General features: G+C 47.9%; 1 protein-coding gene across 3 annotated transcripts in view; it reads right to left on the bottom strand.

Annotated features, from left to right (window-relative positions):
* CCNJL (cyclin J like) overlaps positions 1-12,161 on the bottom strand; it is a 56,664-nt gene that overhangs the window by 28,023 nt on the left and 16,480 nt on the right. For 2 of the 3 annotated variants that reach the window (XM_046001003.1, XM_046001002.1), the window contains exon 3: positions 41-254. In XM_046001003.1, coding sequence (XP_045856959.1) covers positions 41-254 — 214 coding nt within the window. Of the gene's footprint in view, positions 1-40; positions 255-2,273; positions 2,309-12,161 lie in introns of all 3 variants that reach the window. The other variant, XM_046001004.1, reaches the window with a different exon arrangement.

The raw sequence follows: 12,161 nt of genomic DNA, 5'->3' as shown, positions 1-12,161 counted from the left end.
TCCGAGGAGGGGGACGGTGGGAAGCCGCGAGTTCACGTACTTGCGAGCAGGAGGCAGGAGACCGCCACGGCGTACAGCTGCTTGGAGGTGGTGATGTGATAGCGATCGAGGAAGTGGTCCAGCAGGTAGATGGCCAGGTGCCGGGCCGCAGGGCATAGCTGGCAGTGGCTGCTCAGCAGGGTCAAGATGTCGACAAAGAACCGGCGGCTCTTCAAGAGTGGGGAGTGGGCTCGGAAGGCGGGCAGCTTCAGCTCCTGCAGGACAGGCAGGATGGGGGTGGGGTGGTCAGGGCTGCCTCCTGAGCGCCTTGGATGCCCCGGGAAAGCGAGACACGAGGGCCTGCCTGCTGGCTGGTTAGGGGGCAGCAATTCCCTCCATAACCCGTCCGTTTTCCTTCAAGTCCCAGCATGGCAGCTACCCCCCCCCCCGCATTCCAGAAACCCCTGGACCGCCTCCCATCTGCCCTCAGTGAGCACAGGCTTGTGACATGCCAAGGATATGATGACAGAGGCAGGTGACGGAGATAACAGACCCCGAAGACAGTCATTCCCTGGGGAAAGGATGAGTATGTACAGGCCTGGGGCTTGGGGACCAGCACCCAAATTCTGGCTGTACTGCTTCACCAAGTTGTGCCCGCTCGGTCACCGGCCTTCACCTTTGTCCCCTCCTCAACAGCTGAGGAGCAGATGAGAAATGAACGTGAACACCCAGAACACAGGACCCTCTCAGGGTCCCCCGGCTTAATTCCCTCTGTGGGTGGGACTGTGAGATGACTTTTAAAAAAAATATTTAATGCACAAAAAGCTGTTAAAATAAGAGTACAAAGAACTCCTAAAATACCCTTCGCCCAGATTCCTTAGTTTTCATTTTACCTTCGTGCTCTCCGCTTGTACATACACTTTTTCCCCACAAGTAAATTCCAAACATACTTCCCCGCCAGGAGGCAACTTATACTTTGTAATTTGGACACTGCTGTGTTATCTGAACGTATTTCTCTAACACCAGAAAAGCCAACAAGAGAAATATCAAACCAACCAAGCTTTTTAGGACAGGAAAAATTTCCTTATATACCTACCCTATTTGCAATTTAACCAAAGTAGGCCAGACACGATTCATTGAGGAAATGCTGCAGCTATATCTTGTCCAGTTGAGAAGCTAAAGAGAAACAAAATGGAGGGAACACCGGCAAGGAAGAGCTGGCAGAAAAGGAACCGTGGGAGCTCATGCACAGCCGGTTCCTTGGGGGCAAGATTAAAACAAACCTGAGCCCCTCACCTGTGTAATGCAGCTTGCCTAGCTCTGGGGTTCCACGTAGGGAGCAACAGTTCTGGGACAAGAGATATCTGTTCGTTCATTCATTCATTCAAGAGATTTTTTTTTAACTTTTTTTTTTTTTTTAAAGATTTTATTTCTGAGAGAAAGAGAGAGAGAGAGGCAGATGGAGAAGCAGGCTCCCCACTGAGAAGAGAGCCAGACTGATCCCATTGACTCTGGGATCATGACCTAAGCTAAAGGCAGATGCTTAACTGATTGAGCCACCCAGGCACCTTCATCCAAGATATATTAATTCCTTCATCTGACTCAGTAAGTATCAAGCACCTTCTATATATCAGACATTATTCCAGGCACTAGAATAAGACAGACATGCACCTAATCATAAAACTAAAACCGTAAGAGTCTTAGAAGAAAACAGAAGCAAATCTTTAGGACTTCCACAACAGTTTCTTTGCTAGGGACACCAAAAGCAGAAGCAGCAAAAGAAAAGAGTATCTAAATTGGACTTCGAAATTTAACACTCTCATGCTTCAGAAGATAACATAAAGAAAGTGAAAAGACAAACCACAGACTAGGAGAAAATGTTTGGAAATCATGTATCAGTAAGAGGCTGTATCCAGAATATATAAAAAACTTCTACAACTCAACAATAAAAAGAGAACCCAATTTAAAAATGGGCTAAGGGCAGAATAGATATTCCTGCAAAGATGACACAGAAATGGTCAATAAGCCCGTGAGAAGATGTGCAACACTTAATCACTAGGGAAATGCAAATCAAAATCATCCTGAGGTGCACTTGGGTGGCTCAGTGGGTTAAGCCTCTGCCTTCGGCTCAGGTCATGATCTCAGGGTCCTGGGATCGAGTCCCACATCGGGCTCTTTGCTCAGTCGGGAGCCTGCTTCCCCCTCTCTCTCTCCGCCTGCCTCTCTGCCTACTTGTCATCTCTGTCAAATAAATAAGTAATATCTTTAAAAAACAAAAATAAAAACAAAATCACCTTGAGATACCACCTCACACCCATCACAATGGCCACTGTAAAAACAAAAATCAGAAAATAAACACATGCTGGTGAGGATGTGAACAAACTAAAAACATACAGCCACACAAAAACTTGCATAGGAATGCTTCTAGCAGCATTAGCTAACAGGAGCTAGGGAAACTAGAAGGACCCTAAGAAAGACTACTTTTTTGTTGCCTCTACTCTTGCTAGGACCTAATTCCCCACCACACACACACACACACACACACACACACACCTCACCATACAGATAATGGCTGTCCTCCTTGTAAAGGTCAAGGAGTTAATGATTTCTTGAGTCTTTCAGCACAACAGATAACATCTAAAGAGTGATGAGGCAGGGTCATCATGAACGGTTATCCAAGACTGAGGAGTCACCGAGACCCCTGGCTCCAGGGCGTAAGTGCCTTCCGGCGGACACCTAAACACTTCTCTTTGTTCCTGGATGTCTGAGAAGACACTGCACCAGACCACCATCCTCAATAAAAACCCAGACCACAAGCAAAGACGAGACTCACTCTTCTTTCCTGAGTCTCCCAGACAACTCTTTATCTGCTCTAGGTCTCCACCAAACTGCTCTCACTTCCTCTTGGCTCACTGATACCTATCCTGTGAGAAGCTAAGGACCCACTTGGCCGGCCCTGTGGGGCCCAGCCAGCCGGCAGTGGCAGTAGCCTCCAAATGGAAACAACCCGAATGTGTACCAGCTGATGAATGGGTACACAAAACACAGTATATCCACACCGTGCAATATTATTTGGCCACAAGAAAGAACATGAACATGACCCTTAAAAACATGCTATGTAGAGAAAAGCCAGTCATAAAAGACCACATATGATGGTCCTATTTATATGAAATACCCAATACAGGCAAATCCATATAAACATGAAGTCCATCACTGGTTGCTGGGAGCTAGGGGTGGGTAGAGGTTAATGGGGGGTGACTGCTAGTAGATATAGGGTTTCTCTTTGGGATCATGAAAACATTCTGAAATTAGATAGCGTTGATGGTTGCACAACTCTGCACGCACTAAAGGCAACTGAATCGTATACTTGAAATGGGTGAATTTTATGGCATATGAATTATATCCCAGTACAGCTGTTGTAAAAAGAATAAGATGGACACATCACCTATTCTCACGAGCTTTATGGCCCAGTAAGCGAGAGCTAGAAATCAAATGATAAGGCAATTACACAAGTTCAAACTGTGACCAACACTACAAAGGAAAGCCAGGGGCAGTGACTGCCTCACACACCTTTGAGGGAGCGAGGCCTTCCCAGTGAAGGGAAGCCTGACCTGAGCCTGCATGCTGGGATCTCTTCTCCTCTGGCGCGTTCCCCCACAGAGCCCGGGAACCCTGGAGCTCCGCTCACAGAAGGTGCTCCCAGGTGAATAAATTACTGCCTCTCCCTTATGTTTACATATAAAGAAACGGAGTTTGAAAAAGTCCTGAGACCCCAGGCTTTACTTAATCTGCAACAGATCTAAGACCACAAGACTTTCAACATTATCTTTTTTCTCAACCCTTCATTTTAAGTAATCTCCATGCCCAATGTGGGACTTGAACTCACAACCCAGACATCAAGAGTTGAAAGTTCCACGACCCCAGCCAGCCAGGCTCCCCCATCTTTCTGTTTGTTTAAATAATAGAGATGATCTTTTATCATCAGTTTAACTTCCTTAAAGGAAAGACTTGACTTGTGTATTATTCATCTTCACTGATGAATTTATGAGGCCAACATGGGATTTCAAACCCCCTGAGGGCAGGGTTTGGGTCTGCTTTGGCTCCTCACTGTTCTGTCACCACCCTGAGGTGACTGGGGAACACTGTCAGGTGCCCAATACCCAGCTGTGGAAGGAATGAAGGCAGGGAGGGGGAGAGCTAGGGAGAAAAGAGGGACTGACTTATGGTGAGGAGCAAATGCCCTGAGCCTCTCAGTACAAAGGAGCAGTCAGTGGCGACTTCAAGGAGGAGAGATGTATCCAGCCAAGATTTGGAAGGATGTCCAGGGACTGATTTGCTGAAGATGCAGTAAAAACAGCACTTGCAAAGCTACACCAGTGTTCTGCCCAGGGAACCCGAAGCACTTGGAACAGAGAGACAGGCGGGGGTGGGGGGGTGCCTGGACAGAGCGGGCGGGGATGGTGGGCACAGTCCCATCTTGGGTGCCCTGCTAAAATATCTAGCCTGTCCTGAGGGCACCAGAGAGCCATGGAAGGGCTCTGAGCAGGGCATCAAGACCGGCAGGATGACTATGTGTGAAGACCCAGGCCCCTCCAGGACCACGGCCAGACGGCTGGGAGCAGCAGGCAATGGGGGACCACAGCTCCAACAGCAGTCTCCCTCTCCACCCTCCAGCAGCCCCTACAAGCTTGCAGGCTCTGTGGGTATTTCCTCTCGGCCAAGAGGTCGGAGGCTCCTGACAAGAAACAACCGCACTCACAGATCCTTGGTTACAGAACATCAGACAACTGACTTTCGGCCTAGGCTGCACAGCCCTCATCAAGGCAGGTCAAAGTCCCAACACACAACAAGGAAGACATGCAAAGTCCTGATTTCCCTCCCCGCTCAACTCAGCCAAACTTAACAGCTTCTGGACTTTTCTCTTGGATCAACTGGGAAGAGAGAGCTCAGAGCAACACACTGTAGGACTTCCCTCGGTATACTTTCTGGGGAAGGGTCCAGTGGCTTGAGCAGATTCTCAAAGGAAGTCATTTGTGCATAAAAGAAAAAAAGAAAAAGAAAAAGAGAAAGTTATGGACGTACGGACCTTTGGAACAGGCAACAATACACACCAAGGAGTTAGCAGACAGCTGGCGCCAAAAGTGGGCAGGATTCTGAAACCTACAACAGCTGCCTTGGGAAGCTCTTCAACCCATTTCTGCTCCTTCCTCACATCCTGGTTTAAATGTCCTTTCCGGGGCACCTGGGTGGCTCACTCGGTTAAATGCCTGCCTTCGGTTCATGTCATGATCCCAGGGTCCTTGGATCCAATCCCGCTGGGGCTCTCTGCTCAGTGGGGACCTGCTCTTCCCTCTCCCTCTGCCTGCCACCCCGCTATAGGCTTGTGCTCTCTCTCTCTGACAGATAACAACATCTTAAATAAATAAATAAATAAATGTCCTTTCCTAAGAGATGTTTTCTCTGGCCTCTGACCATTCCAAATCAGGTCCCCCTGGTTCTCAGAGCACGCCATTCTTCATGGCCAAATTTTACTTATTTACGTGTCTTCCTGCTAAGCTCTTGCTCCCCAGGATGTGGGCCAGGGCTGTCTGGCCTATACCACCGTCCCAGAGTCCAGTGTGTGCCTGGCACGGAAGCAGCTGGTCCAGAACTACGGGCACGTGTTAAAAAGAACAGTTAGGAAATGGCAGGAGGAAACTTAAATGCACATTACTATGGGAAAGAGGACGATCTGAAAAGACTACATATTAATAGGATTCCAGCTATATGACATTCTGGATAAGACAAAACTATGGAGAGGGTAAAAAGAACAGTGGCGGCTGGGGGGTGGGGGAGGGGGGTGACAGACAGAAGAGGCCCAGCACAGAGATTTTCAGGGCAACGAAATGACTCTGTATCCTATTATGATGGCGGACACATGTCATCATACATTTGTACAAACCCACAGGACGTCCACCGCCAAGACAGAACCCTGAAGCAGACCGAAAACTGTCACTGAGGCTCAGTGACTCGAACAAAGGTACTAGGTACTGCCTCGTGGGGCACGTGGAAGTGTGGGAGGCTGTGCCTGTGGGGGGGGCCGTGGGGAACGGAATACCCCTGTACCCTCTGCTCAGTACTGCTGCGAACCTCACACTGCTCCGAAAAACAGTCTGAAAAAAACAAGAACAAGAATGAATCAGTTATGTACCTCCCTGCACCCAGTCCACTCCTGTCCCCACAGCACAGACTCTGAGCCCCGGCACCGTCATCACAGAAAATGGGGGTCACACTGCCACAACTGTAAAGGAGTGGCACTTCAGGGCAATCAGCAAGCTTTAGTGGCCTTTTCCTCAAGCTGGGCAATCAAATTTCAGATAAACTGAGCTTATCTGCCTCTGCGAAAAGCTCTTTGGACTCTCAGAGGAACCTGCTCCTGCAGGTGGAATGAAGCTTCCTACCTGAGGGTTTATAGGGAGGCTGGGGGGCCGAAGGGCCTCCGCGGGAAAGGAAACCAACCTCCCACCCCAGGTCTTCCAGAGAACCCTGAGCCAAATGCAATCAGGGACTCTGAGTCTGGGCTTCTGCTGCAGAGAGGGGTGATTCCTTAGCAAACGAACAACAGTGTGGGACACCAGCGTACTTCCCTGGTTTAGTTGGAAGGCGCAGCTGATTCCCTCCCTAACCCAATTAGGGGGGGAAAGGCCTTCATTGCAAGGGCTTTGCTTTAAAGATCCGCATTCCTCCCCAAGCACTTTTGACCTAAGGCAGCTTAAGGCCCTGGCTGCCAGCAGCCAGGGTGCACGAAGCCAGCCCCTCCTACAGAGGGGCCTGGATTCCAGAAACAAAAGAGAAGCCTGCGAGGGGCAGCCTGTAAAGCCCTCCCGGATTAGGCAGGCACTTGGCAGGCGCTCAGCAGCCAGTGTGGGCGGAAAGGGGCAGGAACCCGGCCAGGCAGAATGACCTTCCTCTCAGCAGCGCAGGGGCAACATCTCCATGGCCAGCAGGAAGTGGAGGGGAGGAGGGCACCGATGAAGAAGGGCACCAGGACAGGCAGAGGCTTCCAGAAACTCCCCCTCCCAAGCCACTGGCCCGTCATCACCTGAGCCCGACAGGAGAGCATGAATTCCTCCCTATACCCAGAGAGGAGCAGGATGGGACACAGGGACAGGGGACTGTGAGGAGTTCAGGTGTGGGAGGTGGTATCCATCTTTACAAAAAACTGCTTCTGTTACCAAAGTAGTTTTTTTTGGTTTTTCAAAAGAGTAATAATGAAAAAAAAAAAAATAATAGTAATAAAGGACAAGAAAAAACTTAGACAACAAAATGTTCACAGCAGTATCTTGGAGGGCTCAGATCTTGTGCGATTTTTATTTTCATGCTTTCAACAATGGATTCTTAAAAAACACTTGAAGTACAACAAACAAACAAGCAAACAAACAAACTCAGAGAATAGATTGGTGGTTGCCACAGGCGAGGGGGTAAGAGATGGGCGAAATGGGTGAAATGGAGGTCAAAAGATACAAACTTACAAGTAAAAAGTAAATAAATCCTGGGGATGTAATGTGCAGTATGGTGACTGGAGTTAGTAATACTGACTCGTACATCTGAAAGTTGCTGAGAGAGTCAATCTTAAAAGTTCTCACTACAAGATAAAAATGTAACTATGTGGGGGCGCCTGGGTGGCTCAGCGGGTTAAAGCCTCTGCCTTCAGCTCAGGTCATGATCCCAGGGTTCTGGGATCGAGCCCCGCGTCGGGCTCTCTGCTTGGCTGGGAGCCTGCTTCCTCCTCTCTCTCTCTCTGCCTGCCTCTCTGCCTACTTGTGATCTCTATCTGTCAAATAAATAAATCTTAAAAAAAAAAAAATGTAACTATGTGAAGTGATATACACTATACTTATTGTGGTGATTATTTCCCAATATATACAAATATCCGGTCTTTATGTCGTACACCTGAAACTACTATAATGTAATGTCAATAAAAAAAGATGATTTCAAGGATGAAAAGTACAGCATGGGGAATATAGTCAATACACTGTAATAATGTTATACGGTGACAGACAGTAACTACACTTATGATGGTAAGCAGAGCTTAATGCATAGAACTGTTCAACGACTGTGTTATACAAGCTGGAACTAACAGAACGCTGTATGTCCACTAAACTTTAAAAACAAATTTAAAAATAACTTCCAGAACACCGACTGAAATTAAAAAGAAAAAAAAAGCATTCAATGTGTAACCAGTTTGAATTTTAATGACTGTGTTTCCAGTTTGAAAAGAAAAAGAGGCAGGGACTAGATACCCACTGTACTAAGGCCCCACTCAAAATGTATCCCCAAGGATTCCCTGGCAATCCCATATCATTACTGTGAGAAAATCAGACCTTTCATAAGACCACGCCCCATGCCAGCACTGTGCTAACTGGCCCACTTCGTCCACACAAGATGCAAGATGGCACCCAAGTCTAACCCGGAAGCAGTGATCTTTCATTTTCTTTCCTCTTTACTAGTTATAAATTATATATTTGCCGACAAATTTCCAAAATTAGAAAAAAGTAACCAATATCACTTCTGATCCCTCGTGCACAGAGAAGTCCTGTTAAGTTTTACACAGATTCTTCAGATTTTTTCTCTGTGCAAACCGTCCACAAAAGGGGATCATAATCTACAAGGGTATCCCAATTTCCCTTCAAGACAGCCCCGGAAACCATGTTTTCAGTGGCTGCTGAGCGTTTTATCACTGTAAGGTTGTGTCGTGACTTCACCAGAACCCCCTTCTGGACATTTGGGCCATTTCTCCTCCTTGTGGTGTCTGGGCTGGTCACTTACCAGATAGGTCTTCCCTGACCTCCCTCCCATGCCACAGCAGCCTGTCTTCCCACACTGTGCAGTGGCTGCCAAGCAAGGGGTTTGCTTGCTTATTAACTGTCCTCTTCCCTCCATCCTGCAGAATGTGACCTCTGGGAGAGAGAGGCAGTCACTTTCTCCTCCATGTCTTGGCTGTGCCCCTGGTACTTGGCACACAGCAAGTGTCTGCTGAATCAGTGAATGAATGTTTGAATGAATGAATGGAAAGAGAGTGTTTCGTGATGAACACAGTAGTGACCTCAGCCAACACCAGCTGGGGGAATACTTTTTCTGCCTGTGGCCATCCCTGCCTTGCCACAGTTTCCCTTATCCAGCCCTGCATCCTTCACTAGGGTAACCAATGAGGGAAAGGCGGGGACTGCTGGGACACAGGACACTTCTGTGACTAGGGGCACCATTCTGGGGGAAAGGAAGCTGGTACATGTCCAGAAAAGGCTGAGTCCTTTAATAAGCACTCTGCTTGCTGATGAAGAGCTCTGTCTGCGGGTTGCAAAGCAGGAGGATTACGAGAGGGACAGCGCTCCGAGAAAGGCCACGGACAAGTGAATCACAAGGCCTACAAAGCCCAAACTGGGATGCACACAGAGGGAGCAGGGCTGCCTGGACAGGCCTCCAAAGATTGCAGGCATAGATCTCGCCGCCATTCCTCTCCCCTCCCGCACAGAGGCACTGACCTTGGCAGAGGTGCCAAACGTTCTACACCTGGGCGAGGCTCAAATGTGCCTGGAAGAACGGGTGAGGCCAGGCTGAAGTGTAAACAGGGCCTGAGCCCACAGCCAGGACAGCCGGGCATCGACCCTGGCCTGTCATTGCTGCAGGACAGATGGAGGAGAAAACTCAGCCTGTGTTCTTCACACACAGGCTCTGGTGGCATTTTGAGGCTAACCTCAGAGAAGTTTGAAGGTCACATGTACTATAAACGTTCAGCCAGTCACCCCTGGTTTCTCCTATTAAGGGAGGAAGGGAAGTCTTCATTTTAACCCTTGGTGTCTTGCACTGAGTTGTTTCTAAATGCCTTATGGTTTTACTTCTCATTATTAACCTATTCTTCCTTTGAATCTCAGCTCAAAAGTCACCTCTGAAAAGTATATCCTAGTCATGCCCCTGTCAGATATTCCCCAAGTATCTAGAACTTTTCCCCATCCATCCATCCATCCATCCATCCATCCATCCATCCATCCATCCACATTTAGTGTCTTTCTTTACTCCTCGACTGTAATTACCATGAGGAAAGGGATGGTTTCTTCTTGTTCACCTCTGTGACCCCAATACTTGACATAAAAAAGACACTTAATAGTTAACAAAACATTCAAATTTGGACAAAGGCAAATATTGAAAGGAAAAGGTAAGTAAAAATTATTTGTTCCTGATCTTAGCTTAAAGAAACGATCATAATGTGCAATTCCAAATACTCAGGAAGACCAGAGAGGTGGTATAAGAACCTGGGGATGCTGGGGGCGCCTGGGTGGCTCAGTGGATTAAGCCGCTGCCTTCGGCTCAGGTCATGATCTCAGGGTCCTGGGATCGAGCCCCGCATCGGGCTCTCTGCTCCGCAGGAAGCCTGCTTCCTCCTCTCTCTCTGCCTGCCTCTCTGCCTACCTCTCTGCCTACTTGTGATCTCTCTCTCTCTGTCAAATAAATAAATAAAATCTTAAAAAAAAAAAAAAAGCTGGGGATGCTGAATTCTAGGAGAAAGCAAGCTCTGTCCTTGCCTTGGGGTAGTGTGTGCCTCAGTCTACCCAACAGCAGCAGAGGGTGAACACAGAGGAAGCAGGTAGTGTTTTACAGAGGACTGGAAACTTTAGGAATGGTAAATTATGCACTCTGCACTCAGTCATTTCCAAGGCAATGTTTCCTAACGTGTGTTCCGTCACATCCCAGACCCAGGGTTCACTCCCTGAAGAACAGAGATCTGTGGGCCACACTTTATACTGCATACTGCTTTGTTCCTTCCTAAAAGGAATCATTTATTACCTCACTAGAAGCCCTGAAACACTTGTTTGGGAAAAAACTTGAACACAGTTTTAGGACACTCTCAATTAAATCTGGTTACCCACACATCTTCCTTACCACCATTCCTTTTGGGGTGCAGGGAGAGTAACAACCACCCAGAGAGCTTGGGAACTCCCAGAACTCCAGAACTCCCAGAGTTCTGGGAGATGGTGCTTCAGGATGCTGGCAGCTGGGCATTGGTGTGCTGGGAAAATTAAACCCCAATGCATCTGCAAGGTGAGACTCCAGAGAAAATTCCTGGCTCAACTCCCAATCAGTTGATGATGCTAAGCCGAGAGATTTACTGAAAAGCTCGCTGAGATCAAAAACCACTGCTTCTCCCCGCAGAATTGCCCGGTAAGAATTTCCACAAAGCCATGGTATTAGGAGCCCAGGACCAGCACAAGAGGCTACAGATGCCACCAGGCAGCCAAGAGCTGAGTGCCCTGCCCCATGTCTAGGGACTCCAGTCCAAATTAAATGCCGTCCCCAACCTGCCAACTGCCCCACCTCATATATTATGTGCACATATCTTTTCTATATATTCTATAGAAACTCAACTCTCAATCCTCCTCGGAAAGCAACAACTGATTCTTCCTTGGAAATCGTCTCCTATTGGGTAGACTGAGGCACGTGCCACCCCAAGGCAAGGACAGAGCTTTCTTTTTCCCCTAGAATTCAGTATCCCAGGCTTTTATATCTCCTCTCTGGTCTTCACAAGTATCTGGAATCACCCATTGTGATGAACAGTTCTAGACAAGCTTCCATTTTATATACATGTGTTGCACACATCATCTCAAATACATATGTATCTCATTTGCCAGATACTGTGTCCCATGCATTCTGTCCTCTCATCCCCCAACAAGCCCACAAGGTGGGGATTCTCAGCATCCTGGTATTCCAGACAAGGACAGCTCAGAGAGGCTATGGAACTTGCTTAAGGTCTTAAGTGATGGCTCCAAATCTGGCCTTTTGACTCCATGCTCCAAAAAACACAGTTTTGTGGCTTCCACAGGGTAGTTTAGGTCTGTGTTTTCCTTCCAAAGTAATGTTATCTTCAACTAATTACAAAATACCCGATTACTACAGAAGTTTTAGAAAACACATATATGAATACAAAGAAAATTAGATTCGCCAGCAATCGCAGCACTGAGAGGTAAGCGTGAGCATGTACACAGAGCTGGTTCTCCACACATGCATGCCCCCACTTCTCTCGCTCATTGTGCTCTCGCCCTACAGACAACTGTTACTCCCGGGCTTTCCATCCCGGCACTCACCTGCTGAGGTGGGCCCCGCCAGCGGTACCGCCACCAGGATCGGTCGGGTACGCAGAAAAACGAGGA

The sequence above is a fragment of the Meles meles genome, chromosome 3 (genome assembly GCF_922984935.1).
Source record: "Meles meles chromosome 3, mMelMel3.1 paternal haplotype, whole genome shotgun sequence".
In the NCBI taxonomy this organism is placed as follows: domain Eukaryota; kingdom Metazoa; phylum Chordata; class Mammalia; order Carnivora; family Mustelidae; genus Meles; species Meles meles.
This window is presented reverse-complemented; position numbering and strand designations above follow the sequence as displayed.